The sequence below is a fragment of the Fundulus heteroclitus genome, chromosome 21, assembly GCF_011125445.2.
Source record: "Fundulus heteroclitus isolate FHET01 chromosome 21, MU-UCD_Fhet_4.1, whole genome shotgun sequence".
In the NCBI taxonomy this organism is placed as follows: Eukaryota; Metazoa; Chordata; class Actinopteri; order Cyprinodontiformes; family Fundulidae; genus Fundulus; species Fundulus heteroclitus.
In genome coordinates, this window is record NC_046381.1 from 37,827,066 (window position 1) to 37,854,478 (window position 27,413).

Here is a 27,413-nt window from a genome sequence, read left to right on the forward strand (position 1 = left end):
TCTTACTTTTAATAATAAAACACATGTGGCACCAACAGGTTTAGACCAGACAATACACACTACACAATAACTATTGTATGCATGTCAACGTCCACTATTTTTTTTAATTTTACACTCTTTTTTCATTATTTTTCAAAAACCGTGCAACAAAAATAAAATTTTCATAACTTTCCCGTTACTTGAAAAAGTTTCCCTAAAATTGCATTATTTTACAACTTTACACAACTTGTGAGAACCCCATGTTTTCTCATTGTCAACATTTTCTAGCAATCATCATACCTTTTTTCTGTGGGGAGAATATTTTTAATTTATTTTTTTATTAAAGATTTTAACAAATGTACAATATCACATAGCATGTACAAATATAAAGAAATGAGGTCTTACAATCTTAAGGCACACATATTAGAAGATGACAATAAATCAGAAATGACAAAAGCAAACAGAAAAGCCAAATGACAAACAAACAAATAAAATAAAATAAACAATAATGAGGCATTAGTTCTCAAAAAAATTGAGATCAAGATAGGCGTTTTAAGGTTCTGAAGTGGTTTTCCAGTGTGGGAAGAATATAAGATTAAGGTTGATCCATACTCCAATCTGGAAGGTGGCGGTAATGCACCTAAAAGTTGTTTGCCAACCACCATAAAAAAGAGAAGAAGAAGAACAAGAACAAGAAGAATCCAAGATGGCGACGACCGGTGCGGCAGAGAGTGATGAATTAATTTTAATTCTATGAAGGATGTTTAAAATTTCGGTCTCTAAAATAACACTTTTGGTCTCCAAAAGGGAGGTGCGCGCGCCCCCGCCTGAATCCGCGCCTGGTGTGCAGGTAACATGTTTTTGTGCTGCTGGGCAATCATAACCGGCAAAGAACTGGTTGTAGGTGGGGCCAGCAGTTCCTTGGCCTCTAGGCAGGGGGCGCTGAAGGGGCACCGCTCCTGATCCCAAACTAGAGTGACAGGAAGTTATGGATGTTTTATAGGGCTTGGGCGTCATGACGTAAGCACTTTGCGTGACTGCCATGTTGATGGCCTCCTTTACCGCTACTCAGACTACTGCCTATGACTACCGCGTACAGTACTCCCTCTCTCAGCCGTGGTTTAATTTGATTAATTTCACCTTAACTTGATTTCAACCATGGTAAACCGTTGCTGTATTGTGGGCTGTAACAGCGCAACACATGATCGCCATGGGAAAAAAATCGAAAATGGGTTAACTTTCCACCGCTTTCCTGCCTGGAGGCGCAACCACGGAAAACAAGTGTCAGAGATAACGAAGAGTCGTCAGCTCGCTTGGATCGCGGCTGTAAGACGACCGAACATAACTTTCCACAGTATCCCGATGTCAATCAGAGTGTGTTCCCTGCATTTTCATTCTGGTAAGTTAAAGATGCACGGTTTTATTTTATAGCCTACATTGTTTCTTTCCTTCAACCGCGACACCACATACATACATAAATGCGCGCACAGAGACGGCTGATATAGCATTTCATGCTCTTCAGTAGAAGACGTGATTTTGCTTACAGATTGGCGTGAAATCATGCTCTCACAACAACCACGCTGTTATCTTATAAAGGACATCACGCAAAGGTTGCCTTCAAGTAAGCAAAACGATGCTTTGAAAAGCGTCTTGTTTCTGGAAAGGCAAGGGGGTAACAACAGTACAGAGACTGACATGTCCGATGGAAGGGCTAACGTTAATGTTATGAGAGTTAATATATGGGATCTTTAACGGGAAAATACTAAAACGGCAGCGGGAAAAGGCTTAAATACGTGAGAAACCTGGAGGGTTTAGGGAGGTTTGGCACTTAACATTACTAACTACACCTTTGAAACACATAGCAGCTAGTTAAAAGTACATTACATGCGTGAGTGGTTGTTAGCACTAACGGTTAGCAGTTACTAAACTAGCAGGTGCCAGAGCCCGTCTGAGCACAGCTTACCTTTGTGCGAATTACTGTGTTCCCACTGTTTGCTGGCTTTATGATCTGCAGCTCCTGAACCCATCCATTCGTGAACTACACATGAGACTCCAAGGACTTGTAGCTTTGGAACTGTTATGAAGTACAGGCGCTCACACCACAAACAAGGTAGCTGAAGACGTCCGATATGGAAAACGGTGGCAACAAGTCGTCATCAGTGCTCCACTCATTGTTTGAAACTTCATATGGATCCAAATTATTAATAATGCTGATTTTATCAACAGTCCGGTCCCTGGCTTCTCTATTTAATTTGTCCCGGTAAATTTCAGATCCTTTTCGGGATTTTAACATCTTTTTTCTATCTATTCTACCACTACGTCTCTTCGTTCAGCAACGTTATGTCAGCGCTATGTTAACGGTCGCGTAGCCATCAACATGGCCGCCATGTCCCACAATGCAACGCGGATCCCAAGCCCTATTAGCGAGTTTTGCTAAACAAGTAAAGCACTAAAAAGACTAAATACAAAAAATGTATGAGATTTTTTTTGTATTTAGAGTCTTGAACAGGACTGATGAAGGAAGGCTTTCCTCCCTGGCAGTGAGCTCCACTGAAACTGAGAGACTTTTAAAACTGAAGAAGATAAAGAGAACTTTTACCGGAAAATGATGATATTTTTGTTCAGAAAGAGCGCCGCATGGACTTCATTTATAAGTAGAGGTAAGACAGCGATAATTATTAATGTTTTGTTTTTGTAATGAAATGTGCGTAATGTGGGTTATAGTTTTTAAATGTGTTACAAATGCAGAAATCCATCATAACTCATAAACTGTTACCAATCAAATGACAAATAATTTATCATTTTTTTTATCAAAGAATCAAACATTTCTTCATGTCTCTTGGTGAATTTATTTGGCTCAATCAGTCTCCTTCAGCACTGTATATATTTGTAAATCTGACTCTGATGACATCAGTGCCTCTCCAGCTATGAACCCTACTGCACGTCACTGGTGCTGTCAGAGATCTAACCCTCACTATCACTGCTGTCAGAAATCACTTTTCTCTCTGTGGTTTGCTTGCTGACCCGCCTGCTAGCCTGCAGAGCAGCCACCACGTTTTTCCTTTCACTGCACCTTTTAGTAGGAGCCTCCAGCTCCATCACCTGCTCCCCGTCACCTTTCTCCTCCACAAAAACCACCACAGGCTCCTCCACACTCACCTCCCCTCCACCTGCTACCACCTCACCTTTCCCTCCTGCTCTCCGCACACACCATCCTGCTCCATCTCACCCTGATTCTCCCCCTCCTCACCAGGCACACAAGTTTCTCCACCACCACACAACACCGTGCTCCCTTCACTCACCACACAATCACTCTTTTGTGGATCAGATGTTTTATCCACAGTGCTTTCCTCCACTAAACTCCCCTGCTGGTCTCCAGAGACCGGACCCGACACTACAGCTTCCTCCACAGCTACGCTGGAGTTCCCCGCAGTGCCAGACTCCTCCGCCGCGGCAGGAGCTCCAGCCTCGCCGGACACACCCACCTTCTCAGCGGAACCGACTCGGCTCTGTTTGGGCACGATTTGATCAAATGTCCCTCCTGTCCACAGCCGAAGCACTTCATGCCGGATGAGGTGGCGAACAAGACATAGTCAAATTCGTCCACTCTCACCCGGAAACGCAGGTTTAGTTCCTCGTCACGTTTATTGAGGATCATGAAGAGTTGTCTCCGGTGGGAGACAACATGCTTCAGCAAAGGTGATTTACACCCCGACGGAATCTTTTTAATGGGGGGAACCACCTTTCCATGACGAGAGAACTCTTTAACGAGGAACTCGTCGCTGATGAACGGAGGGACATCTGATAAAATCACCCTGGTAGCGGGCTGCGTGAGCCGCGACACCTGGATGAACGAGCCGTTCACAGAAATGCCTGACTCGATATGTTCGCTGCTCAACCCGCTCAACAAACAACACCGCGGCTCCGTTCATACGGGCCGCAGACTTGATGGAACCGTGACCAATCACCTCACCCACCGCCAAACAAACGTCCTCCACGCTGCACGGAGACCTGGCACCCACTTCCTTCTTCTTCTTCTTGTTTAATGGCAGATTGCAACCTCAGCTTTTAGGTGCATACCGCCACCTACTTGGCACCCACCTTCATGCCGTTCCTACGTGTCAGCGCGGAGAAGACGCCCGAACCACCACCCACCACCATGGCGTTTAAGACGGGACCTGCCGCCGTGCAAAACCCGACGGCCACCAAACCCCACAAAAACACCAAGAAACCCTAAAAAGCTAAAGTACAGCAACTATATACACAATATTTACACACACCCAGTGAAAAAGGATAGAGAAAAAAGTAAGAAAAAACACTCAAACAGATTTTCTCACAAACGCTCTCTTCCGCTCTTTTACTCACACTCCTCCCACACCAAGAAGAAGAAGAAGAGCTTGTGCCTGAAGACGGAGGACTTCACTTCCGGCAAGATGGCGATGTGGGCACATGTATTATTCTAAGCTCCATCTATGCAGCCCTCAACCAGCTACTTAAACTTAAGGTGACCAGATTTCTAAAATCAAATCTGGGGACATTTCTTGCTCGTGGATAAAAATCAATACATCTAATCAAGATGAAATAAGGAAACGGGGACAGTAATGGTTTCATTTATTTTTACATGTTTATTAATATTTAAACAATAAAAATCAAGTGTAAAAGACAGGAATGTGCCTCTCCAGACCTTTAGTGCATCCTAAGATTAATAAAATCAATAAATAGTGTTATTAATAGAAACTAGAACTGTGTCTCTGAGTTGGGGCAAAGTGGTGGGAGTGGGAGTGGAGGGGTCCAGAGTGGTTAGCAGGGTTTTTCAATTTTGTGGGGCTCAAAGAGCTCTGTCACCCCCTAAGGGGAAAGTGACATGAGGAAAAGAAAAACCAGTAAATACAAACATTTAGCCTGTGGCTGTCTGTGGAGTCCCCCAAATTTCAAAAAAGTGCAACAAATACTCATTCTGTTCACGTCTACATACCAATGAGAAATAGGTTTTTCTGCGTTAACATCAAAAAGTAGCAGTCAAGCCCGCTGGTAAAGGATGATATATGTTTCTTACTGTCACCTGACCACATAAGGGTTCTGTGCATCACAAAGCAGATTAATTTCTCCCACTAATGAGCTATAAGCACATAGAGCACATAGTGCATAGAGCCTGTTTGGGACAAGACATTGTCCAATGGATTGTGGTGATGTGAGGTAAAACAAAGGCACAGACTTGGAAATCCTCCTGACATGAATGCAAGTGATTGTGTGTGTAGTGCAGCATGAGCATGTATAAACTTACATAAAGTGTGTATAACTACATTATGTGTATGTGTATGGTAGTAGTTGATGTGCTAGTATATTGTTTGATCCTTTAAGGTGAGTTAACTCCGGTCAGTGAGTCAGCTAACATGAGATCATCTCTGGTTTCTTCAAGGCCTTCTGTGTCTGAAGAGCTATCAGCCACGGTATCCAGAGGTCTGGATAAAATAAGAGGAGAAGAGGATTTATTATGTGCAGAACTGAAATTTTTAAAACACAAGAAAAAAACAACAACTAAACTGCCTCTTTATTGTGCCACAGCTAGGGAAGTGCAGTGAAACTCATGTTCAGTGCAGAGACTCAGGAAGAGGTTATATCCTCAGACAATTGGGCTTCTCAGCTCAAACCTGAGTATATCATGTCAGAGCTTTATCACTTGAACTTTATTAATACTCTAAGTAAATATTTCTCCCTTCTCGTCAATCATTCTTTACATCAATATTCCTATTTTCCTCCACTCTCATTTAATCTCCTTACTGTCTTCCTATTCTCTTCCTTTCACCTCTTGTATCAATCTTACATTATTCTAAAACAGAGACATTATATATTTAAAATCACTTCCAAAAACATTAGATTGTACAACATGAAAATGTCCAATTATTATTATTATTATTATTTCCTCTGATTAAATACAAAAAATGCTAATTACCACAATACTAGGAGATACAAGCAAAAACAACATAATAAATGGACATTACACAGGTGGTTATCTCTTCCTCCATAGTTCTCAGATCATGTAAATATTTTCTCATTCAGTTTTCCTGTTACTGACTCCTATTTTTTCATGAGGAACTTTCATAAATCCAAACTGAGCAGTAGAAAAGCTAAACCTAAACCTGGAAGTCTATGCTCATAAATCACAACCATAAATCAGCAAAACAACTTGTAATAACTCTACTAATAACTAACTATCTGAAATATAAACTAAAGGTCACCAATCAGTTCTAAAACCTCTTTAGACGAACCCTTGTTGATCCCTGGAGAACCAGCGAACCAGATTAGCGCCTTGCAAAGAGTTTTCAATCATTCTGTTACATTTTATCTGAGTGTCTTTTACTCATATGAGCAGCAACTCGTGGTCATGTCTTACTTTTTATTGATTATTTTTTAACCTGGAAAAAAAAACATTTCTCAAAGGATCAGCTTGATCCAAATAAAATGAATCGATTAACACATTTACCATAACACAGCAGCTCCCCATCAGTTGCCACCAGTTGACGACTTTTCACTTCTTCTTCTTCTGTTTTAAAAGTGGTGCGCTCGTCTTCTTCTTCTTCCTCTTCGTGTTTTAATGGCATCTGACATCCAAAAGGATAATTACCGCCATCTAGTGATGCGCTCTGTTCCTCGTCTTTATATTATCAGCAGCGCAACCAGCTACCGCAACACAATTTCCCCCTCGGTAAAATCGGGGACATTTCCGGGGACAGCTTTAGCCGGGGACAGGTGGTCCGAAACGGGGACAGTCCCCGGAAAACGGAAAGGAAAAATAAGAGTCTTATAAAAGATGTCGGCTGTTAATGAGAAAGATTTCCCTAGTCTGAAGAAGGCTAACACTGCTAAGATAAACATGAATAACTATGCTGCTGCTGCTGCTGCTGCTGGTGCTGCTGCTAGCGTTGAAACAGCAATGGAGTTTTCAAAAAATGCCTCCGGTACAAGACGGCAACTGAATGCAACCAAGCCACTGAGAATGAGGTCTCCTTAGCTGTTGTTTTAGAAGCTATTAAAAGTCTGGATAGCAAAGTTGATGACTTTGGAAAACAGCTAAATAGGCCATAGGCTGAAGCTCAAAATGAGGCTAGAAATAGGATTTCGCTCCACTAACCTGGGGACTACTTTTCGACAGCAGTTTTCCAATCTTAAATATGTACTCGAGCTGGGGAAAAAAGTTCTCCATGGGATTCCTGCCAGTATTTGAGAAAATGGGTGCCAAAGGTGTCAGTTTACCCAAAAAAGTGACAAATTTGGGTCTTCTACCATTTTCAAACCCTTGTAACTTTTTTATTATTCAGGCGATCGGACTCAAAATTATGATTCCTACAGACATTCATACTTACTCAGAGCTTATAAAGCGGCAATGTTCTGCGTGCTTTAAGTAAGGAGTTATTCTAAATGAAAAAATACACTTTTTAACAATTTCACAAATGCCCATAATATATCTTTATTGCACATGAAAACTGCAATTCTTTGAATTTTCAATTGAAAAACTCTAATAGCAAGATCTCCTTTTGTGTCTGGTTAACTAATAACTATGAAAAGTGGTGTGAATTTTATCACCTAGCACAGTGATTCCCAACCTGGGGTCCGCGCCCCCTAGGGGGGGCGCCAGAGATCACAGGGGGGGCGCAGAGCTTTCTCTGCTTTGAGGTGATGAAAATTATGGTTAAAAAAAAAGAAAAGAAAATTATGGTTGTGATCATAATTAAAAAATCTGCACACCCAAATCGATTTTACAATATTTATAAATTGTATTAAATATTTTGGTCCAAGGTTGAATAATTTTTGGTTCACGCGTGTCAGTGCAACATCCGGGTCCCGCGGATAGGCAAAAACAGTACTGTTCTCGTCTACTACATGACAAAACGGGTGATTTAGAGCGTACTTTTAGTTAGTTTATTTTTCTAAACAATGCCTACGACTTGTTGTGCTCCCGGTTGCACACAGAGGCATTCCAAATCGTTGGATGTACGTTTCTGTCGTTTACCGAAAGAGGAAGGACGAAGAAAGAAATGGATATTTTCAAGAAAAGAGCGCAGGCAGACACTCCTGGGGGAGCCAACATACTACGACAGAATTTGCAGTCTACACTTCATCTCCGGTAAATACAACTTAATTCTGCTCTAGTCATTGTTCTACTTAAATAGCGGCGGAGGGGAGGTGGCGATCGATACACGGGGCCGGGAGAAGCGGAGTCGATGCGCAGCAGCCGCTGTCTGGAGCAGCAGACAGCGGCTCCATTACGCCCCCTGTTCACGCGCGCTAGTACGTCTGTGTTTACGTTGCAATGTCGCCCACACACCCACCCATTTTAACAAGACAAAAACACCAAAATAATCCTTTGTATATGTCGCGGTACGGAACCCTTGGCCAGCATTTCACAGACTCGCTCCGTCCCTTCAGGCTTTTGCTGTGTGGATCTGGCAATCTGATACCATCAACCATCAACTTACTCTTAAAACCATTATGTGATACGTTATCTAAAAAAGAAAAATACGTGGAGAACTCGTCAGCGACACACTATCAACTGTAGTTAAAGTTGTAAACTTCATCAAAGCTCGCCCTTCTAACAAAAGACTTTTTGCCCAGCTGTGCGAGGACAAAGCGCATCAAACACTGCTGCTACACACCGAGGTGAGGTGGTTGTCGCGTGGACTCGTGCTTGTGCGTTTTATTGAGCTACAAGAAAAAATAAAAGAATTCATCCAAGATCACAATCGGCCACTCTTTGAACAACTGACTGACGCATTTTGGATCAAAGCGGCTTATCTGGCAGACACATTCACTTTGTTCAACGAAACAAACAAGCGGATGCAGGGGCCAGAATCGAACATCATGCTTTGCAAAAACGCCCTGGACGCTTTTGTGCGCAAACTGGAATACAGAGTCACTAAAATGTCAAAGGGGGACTTGCAGCATTTCCCGCTGCTGCTGAAACAGTCTGGTGGTGCCGTGCGTGTGTCTTTGCGCACGGAGTTTACGCGGCACATGAACCTTCTCCGCGATGAGATTCAGAGCCGCTTTGCCGACATGGACCAGTATTTATCCAGAGAATCGTGGGTGTTGGAACCCTACGTTTCCACCCCGAAGGACATAGAATACATCGGCTGTGAAGATGAGCTTTGTGACCTTCAAGCTGATTCTGTGTCCAAAAGATATTTCCAGGAAAACGGATTTAAAAAGTTCTGGATTGCCAAAGGACACGCTGTCACTCCCACACTGGCCAAACACGCAACAACCAGGGTTATTCTCCCATTTAGCACTACATGCCTGTCTGAAGCAGCTTTCAGCGCGCTATTAACAATAAAAACTAAAGTCAGAAACAGACTCGATGTTCACTAGGACTTTAGACTGGCTATCACAACAATCAAACCTGACATCGCATCCCTGGTCAAAAATATGCAAGCTCAAGGTACCCATTAGTAACTGAACAAATAAGAAGTAAAAAAAGTTGTAAGTTTAGTACTGGTTTCTGAAACTGTTGTATAATTTTATTTTTTAAGCCAGTAGTTGAGTGTGTATAATCACATGGGACTGTTTTTTTTTTTTTTTTAGTTTATACTTTATACATGTTTTTAAATTAGAACTGGAAAATATATAGAAAATGTGGACATGCTCATGAAAGTTAAGCTTAGGTTTGAAGTTTATATGTTAGCTCTCTTTTTTGGAGTTTGTAGTTAATTTCTGTGCACTGTACACCCGTTGACATAAAAAATACATTATTAATCAAAAATAATAAGAACAAAATGACATAGCTGCCATTTATTCTTTATTTTTCAAATAAATAAATGTTCATTACAAATCACTTTAATCTTTTGATACGTTTGTGCGGGCATGTGTAAGGCTTGGGGGTGCTTGGCTTGTCTTGGACTTCAGCAGGGGGGGGCTTTAAGAAATAAAGGTTGGGAACCACTGACCTAGCAGACCAGTTACAATATTGGAAGCAAAATTTTACACAGCTAAAATTTGAACAGTGAAAACTAGGCACGAAGACATTTCTGTTTTTAAACAATGACTTTTGTTGGACCCAGCAAGAGATGTTAAACTTTTTAGGATCACTTCAGGTTGTTACGACTTCAGAATTACAATAGAAAATAGTGTGATGGGTGGTACCCTTCCCTGACGATGTTTCCTCTCCAAAATCTACATTGTCCCACACTAGAACAGTAAAGTTATTACTGGCAAACCCTTGTGGGAGATCCAAACCTCTGGACAACTGAAGCTGAGCAAGACTTGTCTCAAAACCTACAACAGATTCCCAAGATACACAGTGACCAAGTTTACTCACCATATGTACAACCTGAAATGACCCTGTCAAGTGGCGCAGAGTTAAACCAAGTGTTAGAGATTTTGGGGTTTGATTTCTACCTTTTGAGGATAAATAAATAATATCTTGGCAGATTGACAGTAAACGAAGATCAACCTCCTCCGATACATTAACCATGTTAGATAATGTCAATTCATCACTTACACCTATGCACCAAGCAAGCAAATTATACAGTTCAATTGGCACAATCTTTCTAGCTGAGGAAATATTTAGATCCTCAGATGTAGGAGGCCAATTGGCACTCATTTTAGGGGCACTCTTAACTGCTTGTTTAAGAATTATACCTGCACTATAAATGGTTCTGGTATGGTCTCGTTGTGCTGCATATGTACGACCTTCCTGAACTGTCTCTCCACCACTCGACAAAGTATCTTGCGATCCTGATGACTCAGTTTCAGTTGATGAACCCTTGTTGAGAAGTCCTGTAGCTTCTGTAAAAACCATTTCACTCAGGTTTTTCCTCAGAGGCTTGTAGAAATTTAGTTGGGGAAAGTCTTGCCTCAGTCTTTTCTTCAGAAGATCTGATCTGTGAAAAAGTTACAAGGAATAATAAATATATGCTGATGTGAATAATATCAAAATCTATTAATGAATCATAATTCTATTAATGAATCATAATTACCTGTAACTTCCATGACCATGGTGTTCTCGTATCATTTTCTGGAACAGGGAAGAGAGCTTTTTCATCCTCAAGATTTCCTGTTTTTTAATCAACTGTGCCCGAATTATTTTGTCACAAAATTCTGTGTACAGTGGCATACTCCCAGGCTTTTGGCATCCTGTGTAAAACAATGCAAAATACAGATTAGTTAAAATGCTTACTCAATCTTAAAATTAACAATGAGAGAATATCTCATTCAATAAAATTTTATGGTTAAAATGTTTTATGTAAAACTGCATCCAAATGTTTATTCTACATTATTTACTACAATATAATTTCTCTATAAACTGGGCTTCATTTGTAAGAATAATCAACTTTCAAAAACGTTTAACCCCAGAATGTAACCCTACCATCAATATAAGGTTCACTCTCAAGTATTTGTATTTCACATATATTCTACTTGAATTATCTGAAATTCACCTTTCATCACTTGTTGTAGCCACCAGAAATCTTGTACATTCTTTGTAGCACCGTTTGTGGTACCGCACTTCAATTGCGACACAATCTTTTCCACGTACATCCTTGAGGATGGATTCGTCCATTTTCAGTTCAGCTGCTTTAACCAAACTCCCTAGCAAAGAGAGAGTTAAAAAAAGTTCAATCATAAACCAGCTGCCAACAAATAATATAAAATACCTTTTCTCTGTTTTATGAGACTGAACTGGTAGTTGGGTGACAAATTTAAAATCTAACCATTATTTGACAAATTAATGAATTGCCTATCATCACTTCAAGTTCATAATAATGCCTTTTATTATTATTGAGGCCCTACACATAGCCTTCATACGCCTTTTTCATAATGATATGAGCAGGCTTGGGCTGGCACCAATTACACATGCATTTTTTTTTTATTACTTTTGCTTTTGGTTATAAGCCACAAACAAAGATGCAGTCTGCAAATTATCTACTCACCAGCATTTATAGTTTCTGCTTGGACCAATTTATCTTTCTTTGTCATGTGTCCTTCTTTCACAAAGCGGTCAAGCCTCTTGCAAATTATACAGATAGCAGGAAGTACATTGCCAGACCTCGATGATTTAGTCGTGGATCTCAACCGTTTTGGCAATGGTGGCCGGCTAGTCGTGGACGTGGTTGTGGAAGATTCGTGATCAGAATCAGAACCATTGTTGTCACCACCAGATGCTCCCCGTTTTTCTGCTAGTTTTTCAGCACTGGCAATTCGTTTCTTATGGATGAAACGTCTATAACAAGTTGGATGAAAACCAAGTTTGTGTACCTCCAAGAAGCCAGGAAGAGTTTCGTCTGGACAAGCCAGGGTTGACGTGGAATCATCATCATTGTTATTTTTGGCGAACTCGTCATCGTGTACACATACAGCCTCCGCCAACGTGCGGTCGATTCTGTCAATTTCTAGCCACTTACGGGCACATACAACCAGCTTCTTCCAACGAACAACTGTTAGTGGCTGTGTCCGTTCTTTGTCCACCGATGATATGTGTGTGTGATGCATGTATAATCCTCATTTTTCTGGCGTTTTTTGTCTGACCCAACGGGAATACGCTGCTCCACGGGAGAGGCCATGTTTGTTGTTGTTGTTTTCTTTCCGCTCGAAGTGCGAGAGCGTACCTGAATGACGTGCTCTGATTGGCTAACGGCTAGGCGGCTTGATTCGAGTGTAGATTAGCGGTGTGATTACGGTGTGATCAGGCTACCGATATAGTTACACTTTTAAGTAATTACTGTAAAAATACTGGCGCAAAGCGATTGGAGAACTTTTGGTTATGGGCTCAAAATTCCGTCCGTCCGTCCGTCCGTCCGTTGTCTTCCGCTTATCCGGGGTCGGGTCGCGGGGGTAGCAGCTTCAGTAGGGAGGCCCAGACGTCCCTCTCCCCAGCCACTTGGGCCAGCTCCTCAGGAGGAATCCCAAGGCGTTCCCAGGCCAGCCGGGAGACATAGTCCCTCCAGCGTGTCCTGGGTCTTCCCCTGGGTCTCCTCCCGGTGGGACGTGCCCGGAACACCTCTCCAGGGAGGCGTCCAGGAGGCATCCTGACCAGATGCCCGAGCCACCTCAACTGGCTCCTCTCGACGTGGAGGAGCAGCGGCTCTACTCTGAGTCCTCCCCGGATGACTGAGCTCCTCACCCTATCTCTAAGGGAGAGCCCAGACACACTACGGAGAAAACTCATTTCAGCCGCTTGTATCCGCTCAAAATTCACTTAGGATTTTATTGTAGGTGTCATTTAGTAGTCCCTAAATAGGTGGAGCGAACCTGAACGATACAGGCTTCAGCCTATGGCCTAAAAGGAAAATGCTGACATGTTTAGCCGCATTACCCTCCAAGTGGAGCAGAACACACTCTACGTTGCTGAATGTAAATCTACAGTAGAAAACCTTCAACAGAAGTTTGATGTGATGAATAAAGAAAACGCAAATCTGAAAGAAAAACTCATGGAGGCTGAAAGAAACAAGCGTCAATGGAACCTGAGGCTGTCGGGCCTCAAAGAGCAAGAAGGAGAAAACCTCAGAGAAAAGGCTGAACAACTTCTCTCAAAAATCTTACCACAGTGGGTGGAACAGACAGGAGATATGATCGATAAAATCCACCGGTTGGGAAGAAAAGAAGAGGGACGGAGGTCATCCTGCAGTTCACTAGGAGGTGCCATCAAGATGCAGTCTGGAAAGTGACGAAGGATTCAGCGGTATGCAAAGAACAAGGTCTGCGTTTTGCTCAGGATTTTATTATTTATTAAGACCGGCTGGCAAGAGAAGAACTTTGGCCTAAGATTAAAAACGCCAGATCCCAGGGTAAGGTGGCTTTTTACAGAGGTCATATCGCAGTGATTGACGGCAAGGTGGTCAAAGCTTCATCTCCCTTCTGAGACCACAGATGTTTCTCTGTTTATAACATCCCCCTATTATAGGATTAAAAAATCAACACTGTTTTTCCGTTTAATATTAAGTTATATCTCTTAACTGCTTGCTACAGTATTCTTATCTGCGCTCCAGAGGTTTTTTCTGTTGTGCAAATGAAAAAGGAGTAGTTTTACGTTAACTTTAGTGAAAGTTGTGGATGCGAGGTTTATTTTATTTTTTTATTTTTTCCATGTTATATTGTAAAGGGCACTCTTATATTTTCCAGGGGCTTGCCTTTAGTTCATTCTACCTTAACAAAAGTTTTTTTATTAAGGTTTGTGTCTTTAAAACTTTTCTTTTCCTTTGTCTTTTTTATTTCTTTAAAATCTAATCTTAGGTTTTTGTCACTAAATGTAAGGGGCTTGAGAGAAAATGTCAAAAGGAAGGCAATGTTTATATACTGTAGAAACAAGAATCCACATTGTATTCTTCTTCAAGAAACCCATTCAACGGTCTCTGATGAAATATTTTGGTCAAATCAGTGGCGAGACCAGATTTCTTATTCCCATGGTACATCTAAATCAGCAGGTGTGGCTACTTTACTGAATAACTTTCCAGGAATAATAATTCATACAAAACATGATAGTGATGGCCATTGGTCTCTTTCCGTATTACATACAGAGGACACATTAATACTCCTAGGGAATATTTATGGTTACTGTAACATTTTTAAATATAAGGAGCTTCTTACGATTATTGAAGTAAATATCAAACCACTTAAAGATTTCCTACTAAATATGTTTTATTAAGCGGGGATTGGAATATGGTAAAGGACGAAAATCTTGATAGATACCCAAACAAATTCTCAAATGTCCATCCAAACCAAATTCTGTCTGATTTCTGTGAGAGATTGGGACTTATTGGCTCATGGAGATAAACATATTAACAAAAACAGTTCTCTTGGTTTAAATCAGATGCTTCAAGCAGATCTACAATAGATTTTTGGCTAGGAACAGATGATATTCTCAGCTAACATCAGACTCCATTCTTACTGATCACTGCAGCATTGAATTATTAATTACTCCTCTTCCTGAAAGTCTGAGACAAAGAAGGTAGTGAAAATTCAATGCAAATCTCTTAAAATATGAGTTGTATTGCAAGAAAATCAAAGAACTAATTAAAAAGATTCTGTTAGACGATTCAATAATAACCTACACCAAAAAATGGAAAGTTTTAAAATATAAAATAAGGGCTCACTCAATCTCTTTTAGCAAAAACCTAAAAAGGAACAATGGCATGGAAGAAGTAAGGTTAGTTAAAGAGTTTAAAGTACTTCTTGATTCTGAGATCGACCAGCTCGGAAATACATGCATTAGTGACCATATTTTCAAAAAATGTAGCATTAAAGGCATACTATGCAACATTTTTCAGTTAATTAATGTGTTCCATACCGTTTTGGACGATTAAATGAGTCATTTCAGGTCGAACAAAGGTTTTCTCGGCCGCCCTGGGGGTCTGTGGGGGAAATACCGCAGGAGCTCATGGCCCGCACTCACAGAAGTCTCGCTTTACGGCGAGAACTCCATGTGTTTTTGCCCTGCCATTCACTATATGCACGCGCGAAAGCAACAACAAAGAACCGCGTGTTAACGTCAAATAAGCATGCTAGCATATCGAGTTTTATTATTATTATTATTATTATTATTTATTTATTTTTTTTATGTTGGCGAGACGCTACCGCGGCGAGACGGCGGCTGCCGCGGCTTGGCGAGGCGGCGGCGGTAGCGTCTCGCCAACATAAAAAAAAAAAAAATAATAATAATAAAACTGGCGAGTCGGCAGCGGCGGCGGCAGCGGCGGCGGCAGCGGCGGCGGCCGCGGCATGGCGCCGCCTCGCCAAGATAGCGCTGTGGGAAGCTTGATGTTCATACCTTCACTGTGTTAGTCATTGTTTGTACTGCCGTTTTTTCCACTTTTCGTTGCGTTCGCCTGTCTGCTAAGCTCAAAACAACCGCGCCTGGCTTGATGGAGGAACCAGAACAGCTGAGCATCTTTATGACAGTGCACTTTTACTTTCGCCCTCTGGGGGGAGCCTCGCTGGAAAATCAACCCCGGTTGCATAGTATACCTTTAAGATCGTGATTGCGCCGTTAAAAGTTTTTTTAAGGACTTAAAATAGTCCCTCGGCGACCGCTAGGCTGAAAATCCACCATTTGGGTCGATGACGTAGTTTGTGGGCGTTGCCCAGGCTACGCTACAGAGAGTTCAATGAAGTACACCACGAGAAATTCAGATGGCGATTCACAAAGTGATGATTTTAACACGAAAGACAGTGCAAGCGTCTGTTATGACTCGGGTAAGTCTGAGAAAAACATTTTAGGAGAATAAACGGAATGGTTTGCTAATGTATAATTGGAACTGGTGCTCATAATCGCAGTCATGGCTGACCGTTCAGATGTAAACACAGAAACGTTGAAGCTCGATTGTCTGGTATTGTTTATGACGGCTGAAATCCGCCAAAACAGCACATGAAAAAGATGTGCATTTAGCACAAACCATAGCAGTCATTTCAGCATTATGTGTTCCTGGAATTTTACTAAATAATCTAGACGTGAGCGCTCTGAGAGCGGACGCGCGCTTATCTGCTGCGCTGTGGCACTCATATTCTCCCGGGGGGGGGGGGGGGGGGGGGGGGGGGGGGGGGGGGCGTCAAACCGAAAGGGCTGTGGGGATAGACCCATAGCCCTTTCGGTTCGGAACCCCCATGCCGCTCACTAGTGAGCATGTTGCTTCTCAGCAGGCTGCTGTGATGACGGCGAGATTTCTCCGCTTCACTGCGCGATGAGCTGCCTGAAGACAGCGTTTATTTATTTTTATTTTACAATTTTGTAAACAACAGCTGCCGATTAAACTGAATGTTACAATTTTGACATGATTATATGAGTTGTTTTACCGAGAAACCGATCAGAAGCGCCGTGAAACCCCGCCTCTCTGGCTGCAGCTCCCGACACAGAGGGGAACCGATTTTCACAGGGGAGCTGAATTTCGCACATCACCGGGACTTTTTGGGTTCGGAAATGTGTGTAAAGAGACATTTTCCTCGTTGGTATTTGACCAACCATAAGCCATACATTTTTTTAGCCATGTTTAATCCGTCTATTTGTCTTTGAGAAAGCGAGTTTGCAACCAGGAAGTATCTTGTTACCATGTCAACAGATCAACGCCTATCCACATATTACGTCATCGGTCATGCAACATTTTTTTATGAGCCTTGAGCTAAAAAGCCTTAAAAATCCACTTTTTCATCGAATTTTGATTTTTTTTTCCCTCAGGTCATAATAACATGTAAACTTTCTAACATTTAGCAACTTGTATGATCTCAAAATCAAGAAGTACTTTAACCTACTTTTTCTTAAACAGACGTTGACTGATGCTGACAAAAATAACCTCCTTACTCTACAACAGGCGTTAAAGTTCTCCGTTGCTGCGACGGTTATTTGGAAAATGAGCGCAAATTGTTCTGTCTAGCATTTTTTTTTCAAGGTCTTTGCAAAGCGGACATCTGAGCTTCATCAGTGTTCAATCATTAAAACTTTTGGAAAAAGAGCAATGGTTCGTAAAACTATTAAGCAAGCAAAAAAGAAAACATGGAGAGAATATTTTTCCTTAATAGGTTCAGAAATAAAATTACAGAATGTTTGGTCAGTGTTTAGAAAAATGACGGGGAAAAGGAATGATGTTAAAAAACCAGCCTACCAGGGGTAAAAGGCAATGAAAAGGCAAACAAATTTGCAAAAAGGACTTTAGAGGAGGCAATAACAATTACAATTCCATTAGGGAAAGGGGAAGGAAAATCATTTATTAAGAGTAAAGAAGTTTAAAATTGGCAAAAAAGGTGGAATCAAAATAAGAAAGGAAGACAATTATAAAGAGTACAAAAGTCAGTATTAAATAGAAATATTAATGAGAGAAACCGAAGGAAAGAAATAACAATGATCAGATTAAGAGTAGGTCATACTTATTTAAATGACAATTTATATTTAATAGGGAGGAAATATAATGATAAATGTGAAGGATGTGGAGAGACAGAAAATGTAGAACACATATTGATGAACTGTAAAACATATGAACCTGAAAGGGAGATATTGAGAAGAATAGTAGAAAGGACACGCCAATAATGGAGTCTGAAAGGATTATTGGGAAATAAAGGAAATATAAAGAATATTTATAGATTAAGAAAAGTGTAGTAACTGTGAAAATGTTGGTGTTTGGAAATAAACCTTCTCCTACTGGAATAAAACCTGACACCGCAAGTAGTGCATAAGATCTCAGCAAAACAGACCCCTAGTAGGCAGCAGCACCAGCGTAAGGGTTGCTACAGGTGTGGCGGTGAGCACCATTCAGCGGGGGAATGTAGGTTTATCAAAGAAACCTGTCACAAATGTGGAAAAATTGGCCACATTCAGAAAGTATGTAGGTCCAAAGGCCCAGCTGGTCAGTCAAAGACTAGAGGGGGTGGTGTGCAGACAGGTAGACAAGGGAGAACGCAGGGAGCAAATTACGTCAGCCAGAGGGAGGATGACAAAGAGAGCATTGATGCAGATGCAGTCATGTTCACATTGTACAAAATAGATGAACTTGACATACCAGCGGTAGCTCCATTCATTGAGACACTGACAGTTAATGAGACAGAAGCTCAGTTTAAAGTGGACTCAGGATGCGGAGTAACAGTAATGAATCACTCCGTATTCAAAACCTTGAGGGGGAAAGAGGCACCAGAGCTACGCCCATGTAGAGTGCGACTCAAAACATACACAGGGCATAGAGTAAAAGTTGTGGGAGCAGCAGTAGTTAAGGTGCAGTACAAGGGAAAAGTGCATGACTTACCTGTAGTAGTCGTAGCAGGGTCAGGCCCCAGTCTGATTGGTAGGTACTGGATTAAAAGGTTAGGCCTACAGTGGAGATCAACCCCCCCAAGTCCACCACATTCTAGAGAGAACCCCAGTAGAGGTACAGGGAAGTTCAGAAACCCAAATCTACCAGGTTAAAAAAGAAACTTTAGAGGAGGTTTTGGAAAAGTACGGGGAGGTGTTTAACAAAGAACTAGGGAAATTTAAAGGCCCCCCAGCGAAAATATACGTAGACAAAAAAGCAGTCCCCAGATTTTTTAAAGCTAGGCCTGTTCCTTACGCCATGAGAGGAAGAGTTGAGGTGGAACTGGATCGTCTCCTTTCCCAAGAGATCATTGAACCAGTGAAACATGCAGAGTGGGCTGCACCTGTGGTTCCTGTGTTAAAACCTGATGAGACAGTAAGACTGTGTGGAGACTACAAACTGACAGTAAATTAAATATCCAAGTTGGAGCAGTACCCAATTCCAAGAATTGAGGACCTGTTTGCGACGCTGGCGGGTGGACAAAAGTTCACCAAATTGGATCTGAGTCACGCCTATCATCAGATTCCACTAGATGAGGAAGCGAAGAGGTATGTGACCTTTAACACTCACAAAGGATTGTTCACATACAAAGTACTACCTTTTGGGGTATCGTCCAGCCCAGCGATATTCCAACGAATAATGGAGGGATTGCTGCAGGGCATTCCTCATGTTGCAATTTTCCTGGATGATATCCTGCTCACAGGGAAAGATGATCAAGAGCACCTGCAAACGCTGGCCATGGTGCTGGAATGGCTGGAGGAGGCCGGGCTACGTCTCAAAAGAGAAAAATGTTTGTTTCATAAAGTGGATGCAACCGGATTACACCCAGTCCATGAGAAAGTGCAAGCAATCCGGGAGGCACCTACACCTTCGAATGTGACAGAGTTGAAGGCATATTTAGGACTGTTAAACTATTACAACAAGTTCCTGCCCAACCTGTCAACAATTCTTGCTCCAGTGCATAAACTGTTACAAAAAGATAAGAAGTGGCAGTGGGGAGAAGCACAGCAAGTTGCTTTTGAAAAATCAAAAGAAATGATGCAGTCTGCAAAAGTACTGGTGCATTACGACCCAGAGAAAGACATTGTGCTGTCATGTGATGCCTCACCTTATGGAGTAGGTGCGGTGCTGTCACATCAGATGCCAGATGGAACTGAAAGGCCAATAGGATTCACCTCACGAACATTGAATGCAGCAGAAAAGAACTATTCCCAGCTGGATAAGGAAGGATTAGCTGTGATGTTTGGAATAAAGCGTTTCCACAAGTACATTTATGGACGTAAATTCACTATAGTAACAGATCACAAACCTTTGTTGTCGCTTTTCAGTGAGATGCGAGCTGTACCACAGATGGCCTCCCCCAGAATCCAAAGGTGGGCAGTGACACTGAGAGCCTACGAATACACCATAGTGTATAAGGAAGGAAAAAATCACTGCAATGCTGATGCCCTGAGCCGCCTTCCTTTACCAGAAAAAGCCGAAGTGGAGAGACGGGAAGAGACAGTACTCATGCTTGAGAGCGCTGACATAACATTGGTGACAGCTGATCAAGTGAAAGAATGGACAGACAGAGACCCGGTGCTCTCGAGGGTGCGGGAGATGGTGCGAAAGGGATGGACATCAAAGCTGAAAGGGGAGGAGTTTACCCCCTACGAAGTAAGGAAGCATGAACTCAGTATACAGAACGAGTGTGTGTTATGGGGCTCGAGGGTGATTGTGCCGAAACCAGGTCAAGAACAGGTTATGAGGCAGCTTCATCAGTGCCACCCGGGAGTGTCCAGGATGAAGGCATTGGCTAGGAGTTATGTATGGTGGCCCAGGTTGGACAAAGAGGTGGAGGATACTGTAAAGTGCTGTACTACATGCCAAGAGCACCGCAACATTCCTGCACCAGCTCCATTGCATCCATGGGATTGGCCTGATAAACCGTGGAGCCGCATACATGTGGATTATGCAGGACCGTTTATGGAGAAAATGTTCTTTGTGTTGGTTGATGCATATTCAAAGTGGATGGATGTGTATCCAGTAAGCTCTGCTACTTCAGCCACCACAATTGAGTGCCTGCGTACCAGTTTTAGTAACCATGGTCTGCCTGAGTTGTTGGTATCAAATAATGGCACGTGTTTTACAAGCACAGAATTCAAGGACTTCCTGATAAAAAATGGCATTCGCCATGTAACCTCTGCTCCTTATCATGCAGCAAGTAATGGGTTAGCAGAGAGAGGTGTACAAACATTCAAGAGAATGATGAAGAAATGTCCAGAAGGCACCCTGACAACTAAAGTAGCCAGAGTGTTATTTAGCTACAGGGTGACTCCTCACACTACAACTGGTTTATCTCCAGCAGAGTTACTTCTCGGGAGGAAACTACGTTGTACCTTAGATTCCATTTATCCAGATCTAAGCAAAAGAGTGAGAGGAAACCAAGAAAGACAGAAAAAAGATCACAATAAAATAGCAAAGGGACACTGGTTCAAACCAGGAGACTCAGTGTTGACCCAGAACTTCGGTTTTGGCCCAAAGTGGATCCCAGGAATCATTGAGTCGGTGACTGGACCGGTGTCATGCAAAGTGATGCTTGGTGATGGAAGAATAGTGAGGAGGCATGTGTATCAGATTCACACACACTACCAGAAACAAGGACGATGCAGCAGCAACCAACCGGTTGACCTTGTTCAGTCTAGTGGGTCTGAAGAAAAAAGTGAAGGATGGCTGCAAGCTGAGGAGGTGGTTCTGGCTGGAGAGAAGTTGGAGGAGCCCAGAGACTGAACAAGGGACTGAAAAAAGTGCAACTCCAGTTAAGAGACAATCAAAAAGGCAAATAAGGTTGCCTAGTTACCTTAAAGATTATCAGTTAGCTAAATGAAGAGTAAGCTAGTTAGTGGATAGTTGTTGAACAGTTAAAAGTTGTTAGTAAACGCTTAAGAGGGGAGGGATGTAGTAACTGTGAAAATGTAGGGTAATATATACATGACCACTAGGAAGCGTGTTACCGTTTGAGATAATTATTGACCGTAGAAGAAGAATGATCAGTTGTAGAAAAAGAGCCTGTTGTGAAGCTGTACGGTGTTGGTGTTTGGAAATAAACCTTCTCCTACTGAAATAAAGGGTCTCCGGTAATTTACTACAAAAAGCATTATTTATTTATCTTCAGAATACAAAATTAAAAAATAGAATTTAATAGATGTAGAGTAATGTTGCTGCACACCCATGTACAGTGGGTGGCGGTATGCACCTTAAAGTTGCTTGCGATCCGCCATAATAGAAAAGAAGAAGAAGAAGAACCTTTGGAAGAGCGTCTTAAGTAGGTCATTACTTTGTAAACAGTGGCGGATCCAGCCGGGGGCGCTGGGGGTGCACGCACCCCCCTTTTGGAGACCAAAAGTATTTTTTTAAGAGCCCGAAATTTTAAACATCCTTCATAGAATTAAGATAAATAGCCATTGACTGTCAGGATGCAGCTTGTAGGCTGCATTCTGAGCCTTCCTCCCTTCCCTGCGCAGCCTAATTGGTTTCACCTGTCAGGCTGCAATCAACCCCAAACTGTTTCCACCTGTTTTCACCACTATATATACTCACCTCAGTCTGCTCTTGCTCGCCGGTCCGTAGAGGTTCATCTCCAGCCTCAGCCAGAAACTCTGTTTCAGATCAGCCACAGCCAGAGACTCCGTTCCAGCCCAGCCAGCTATCAAGGGTTCGCCGGCTCCGGCGTTCGGCTGTGGTCTCATGGTCTCGGCTCCTGTGCTCCGTCCTGGTTTCAAGTTCTCGGCTCCTGGGTTCCGTCCTGGTCTCAAGTTCCCGACTCCTGGGTTCCGTCCTGGTCTTAAGTTCTCGACTCCTGGGTTCCGTCATGGTCTCAAGTTCTCAACTCCTGGGTTCCGTCATGGTCTCAAGTTATCGGCTCCTGTGTTCCATCCTGGTCTCAAGTTCTCAGCTTCTGGCTTCCGTCCTGGTCTCAAGTTCTCGACTCCTGGGTCCCGTCCTGGTCTCCTGTCATCAGTTAAAGATCACTTCCTGGTCAGTGTCTCCACACCACTCCTGCCAGCCAGCTTCTGCACCCTACAACTCCGCCTGGTAATAGACTCTGGTTCCTCATGTCATTCATCATCCACTTGTACAATAAACTCTCTTAAAACCCAACTCTGTGTGCGCGCTGTGTCCGGGTTCATCCTAGAAAAATATCATGACAGTACCTGTAATCTAGAACGCACTGTGACACCGGCGCGACGGTCGAGACTCCGGATATCCGAGCATGAATTTGAATTGGTCACAGCTCAGGTCTCGCGTTATTACAACGTGACGTGATTAGTCAGTGATACCACAATATTGCGTCAAAGCAATCACGAGGAGAGGGTGAAACAGGAAATGATTTAAAGGGAAAGTCCGGTCAACAAGGAAAAATCAGTGGATAATTATCTATACCTAAAACTAATACGTTTGTGGTGATTTAATGAGTTTAGTGTTAATCAGTAAAGAAATAAAAACAAATTGTCATCGCACTCACCGATACTGACATCACATCCTGTGACGTTTCTTAGCGGAGAGGCACTGCGCTCATACAGCTGTGATAAACAACAAATATTTCGGATTTCAAGAGGATTTCACCATTGAAATTCACGAGAGCTATTGTTGAAGCAACAATGCCCACGTGCATGGCAGTTGGATGTTGCAATACATCGGGTAAAAGTGGAAAGAACATTACAAAAAACACAAAAATAAGGAGACGGCTGCCGCAGCAGACAGATTCAACTCACATCGTCCCTTTTTGGTCTCCTTGCCCCAAACTGGTATGGCTGGATTCCGTCAAACGTCAGGTTGCTGTCAAGAAAGTCTTCTATATATTCCAAATTACTATCAGATGATGATAAATCCATGGAACTCCCATTGCTTTTGCTAATTAATCCATCACTCTCTGCCGCACTGGTCGTCGCCATCTTGGATAATAGCGCGCAGTGACACACAACAAATAGAGCGTCGTCGTCTTCTTCTTCTCTTTTTAAATGGTGGTTGGCAAACAACTTTTAGGTGCATTACCGCCACCTTCCAGATTGGAGTATGGATCAACCTTAATCTTATATTCTCCCCACAGAAAAAAGGTATGATGATTGCTAGAAAATGTTGATAATGAAAAAGCACGGGGTTCTCACAAGTTGTGTAAAGTTGTAAAGTAATGCAATTTTAGGAAAACTTTTTCCAGTAATGGGAAAGTTATGAAAATTTAATTTTTGTTGAACAGTATTTGAATAGTAATGAAAAAAGAGCGTAAAGTTAAAAAAAATTAGTAGATATTGACACACATACAATAGTTATTGTGTAGTGTCTATTGTCTGGTCTAAACCTGTTAGTGCCACATGCATTGTATTGTTAAAACTAAGAATGATCTCCTTTATGAAAAAATACTAGGCTTAAAACTATTGCCAAGCAACTAGCATATGATCAACGATGAGAGTGAGAAAGAGATCTTTCCATCATATAAAGATGATCTACCATCAGGATCAACATTCAGGCAGGAAGTAAAGTTGTGGCACACAAAGTGGTCATCAGTGAAAATCCCAGCTCTCTCCCTGAAATTCTAAAGATAACAAATGTGAAGTGGTACCCAAACATTTCTATGATTCTTCACCTTCTGTCAGTTCTACCTGTTACGAGTGCTTCTGTGGAACGTGCTAACTCGGGCATTAAAGCAGTGAAAACTTTGCTGAGGTCGACTATGTGACAGGAAAGGTTTGTAGCTTTGCTACTTATGTACGTCCACAAGGACATTCATTTAGACATCAACAAAATCATAGACATATTTGCCCAGAAGCATCCCAGAGGGTTGACATTTGTAAACCCATTATCATCATCATCATAAAGTTGAAGGTGTTGTAGAAGAGAACAATATTCTTTGTTAAGTCTTACTGTTCTATTATAGGCTTATGGCTTAACTTCACCATACTGTACATCTTCATTGGTTTAACTTAAAGTTTGTTTAAACTGCATCTAAACAGTTCAGACACTGCGCAGGTTCTAAAGATTCCTCCAACGCTGCCTCACTTACTGAGGACGAGGTAATCATGTTTGGGAGGATGCCAATTGTTTATTTTTAATGGCATCAATTTTATTTATGAAGAATCCCATAAAATCATTACTGCTAAGAGCTAGGGGAATGTATTGATCAACAGAGATGAAAACATCGTTCCTTTAAGCCAGGCCAATAACAACCCTAATGACTCCTCGTTACAGAGTGGACGAGTCTCGGTCCAATCTGCTGGCTTAATGACTTTAATGACTGCCCATTACTAAGGGGTGGACCTGTTTCTGTTGAATTTGCATGTTATCTAAGCTATTACAAGGCATTTGCTGGCAGGAGTATAAAGCTTGGCACTCCACATTACTCCAGACTTTTTGAATTGAGAAAGCTTCTTGGAGAGGAAGCGAAACGTCTTCAACTACGGAAAGCAAGTCCAGTTGCTTTGTTTTTTTACCTTTTTCTTGGATTGATCAACAGAGCTGTGACTCTGAGTAAGTTTGGCAACTGTACTGAAGAGAAATCTAGGATTATTTTTGTTCTCCTCAATTAATGATGAAAAATATGCTGCTCTAACTCTGCGAAGGGTCTTTTTATACAACAATAGACTGTCTTTCCAGATTAGGTAGGATTCCTCTTGGTGTGCAGAGCGCCATTTTCTCTCCAATTTTCTAACATTGTGCTTCAAGGAAGGCAGCTCTGAATTAAACCAGGGAGCCAGCTTCCTGTGAATAATCACTTTCTTTTTCAAGGGAGCTACATTGTCTATTGCAGAACGCAATGAGGAAGTCACACCGTTAACAAAGGTGTCGATTTGTGAATGGGGAGAAACAGCATTGCTGCTATCTGCAAGGTATTTCTGCAATATTGAAGATATTAAAAGGGAGACAGACTCTTTTAGTTTTGATACAGCATTATCCGATAAAAATCTACTATAATGGAACCCTCTTTTGGGGGTTGAGAAGTCAGTTAGATTAAACTCAAAGGTTATTAAAAAATGGTCAGATAGGACCGGGTTGTGGGGAAATATTGTTAATTCTTCACAATCAATGCCATATCTCGCACAAGGTCTAAAGTATGGAGCCAAGAGTGTGTCGGTTTATGTACATTTTGAGCAAAACCAATTGAAACTAGGATAGTTTTAAAGGCTACACTAAGGTTATCACATTCAGTGTCAACATGAATGTTGAAATCCCCTACTATAATAACCTTGTCAGTATTTAACACCATATCAGATAAGAAGTCTGACAGCTGATCCAGAAACTGAGTGTAAGGGCCTGGTGGACGATACAAAACAACAAACAGAAGAGGTTTTATTGCTTTGCAGTTTGGATGAGGGAAACTGAGGGTTAACTGTTCAAAAGAACTGTAATTATTAATTGGCCTGGGACTAATGAATAAATCAGACTGAAAGATGGTTGCCACTCCTCCTCCTCTTCCCACAGATCTGGGAATATGGAAATTTGAATAATTGGAGGGAGTTTACTCATTTATACTAACGTAGTCCTCTTGTAGCCAGGTTTCTGTGAGACAAAATAAATCAATCTGATTATCGGAAATCAATTCATTAACTAACAAAGTCTTTGGAGGGAGAGACCTTATATTTAATAAACCACATTTAATTATTTATTTTGGTTCAAAGTGAGCCGTATTGATATTTATTATATTTTTATGATTTGCTCCTTTTAGATCCATTTTTAATTTGTTCAGTAACAAGATTCCAAAAAAAGTAAAAAACAAAACAACTGGACTTGTTTTCCGTAGATTGAAGTCCAGTTGTTTTGTTCTTTTACCTTTTTTTTTTTTTTTTTTGGAATGACCATGACCCGGATGACTGAGAATCTTCACAAGCTTAGTAACAAGATGATTCAAAGTGCTGAATGTACACTACATACGTAGGTGCTTTCTGGATCAGATCTACACAGAGCTCATTCCCCTGTCCTAGATCTTCCATTCTTCTGTTTTTTTATTGAGACAGACCAATCACAATGTACAGCAGACATTGTAACCAATTATGAGTAGTGATGGATGCCGACTGGACCAACCTACCTACTGCCAAAAATATTAACCCAGAGGAAGCAGTAGAAGCAAGGTCTAGGCAAGGCAAGGCAAATTAGTAGAGCACAAGTACAAAGACAATGCAAAGTGCTTTCCGTGGTTAAAACATAGGAAAACAAAACTGAATAAAAAAATGTTGGAATAAAATGTATAAATAAAATAAAACAACATGGGAAAATAGAAACTAAAATCAAATATTTAAATAGTTGGACCACAAAGTTGAACTAATAATGTTTCAGTCATGTCATAGTTTTAGGCCCATACTTTTAATCATTAAATCAAACTTTCCACCCTGGGGAAAAGATTTGCCCTGGAAACTTTGTTTTTTACCCATAATACAGACTTCTGCTCCAGACCCTCTTTTTTAAATTTTGATCATTCATTTGAGGTCCTCTTTAAGGTCGACCAATGAAAAGAAAGGTTTCACACTTATTGTGAGTTGTCTAAGTTATTGGCCGGTCAGGTATGATGAGAGAAAATTCTCCTTTTCAAATCTACCTACGTCTAGAAAGAGAAGCCAGATGCTTTAAGCAGTATTGAATGCTGGACAGCCTCTTGTCCCCCCTGTCCCCCTGTCTTTTGCTTCCATGTGAAAATCAACAGCC

At 41.6% G+C, this 27,413-nt stretch overlaps 2 protein-coding genes across 4 annotated transcripts in view; one reads left to right on the forward strand and one right to left on the reverse strand.

Annotated features, from left to right (window-relative positions):
• The window catches only part of LOC105922711 (NACHT, LRR and PYD domains-containing protein 3), a 76,849-nt gene that overhangs the window by 16,132 nt on the left and 33,304 nt on the right, over positions 1 to 27,413 (forward strand). The window contains exon 5 of the mRNA XM_036125662.1: positions 11,572 to 11,586. Coding sequence (XP_035981555.1) covers positions 11,572 to 11,586 — 15 coding nt within the window. The remainder of the gene's footprint in view (positions 1 to 11,571; positions 11,587 to 27,413) is intronic.
• Positions 7,432 to 12,574, reverse strand: LOC118556948. Of its 3 annotated transcripts, XR_004927515.1 has the most exons (5): positions 11,904 to 12,574; positions 11,412 to 11,562; positions 10,953 to 11,109; positions 9,921 to 10,856; positions 7,432 to 7,563 (listed from the first exon to the last, which is right to left on the reverse strand). XR_004927515.1 is itself a non-coding variant. In XM_036125683.1 (4 exons), exons 2-4 carry the CDS (start codon positions 11,509 to 11,511, stop codon positions 10,064 to 10,066), a joined length of 1,050 nt encoding a protein of 349 aa, XP_035981576.1. In that variant the 5' UTR covers positions 11,512 to 11,558; positions 11,904 to 12,574; the 3' UTR covers positions 9,616 to 10,063. The 3 variants fall into 3 exon arrangements, 2 of the variants coding, with proteins under 2 accessions (XP_035981576.1, XP_035981575.1); XM_036125683.1 differs by lacking the exon at positions 7,432 to 7,563 and having other exon boundaries at positions 9,616 to 10,856; positions 11,412 to 11,558; XM_036125682.1 differs by lacking the exon at positions 7,432 to 7,563 and having other exon boundaries at positions 9,616 to 10,856.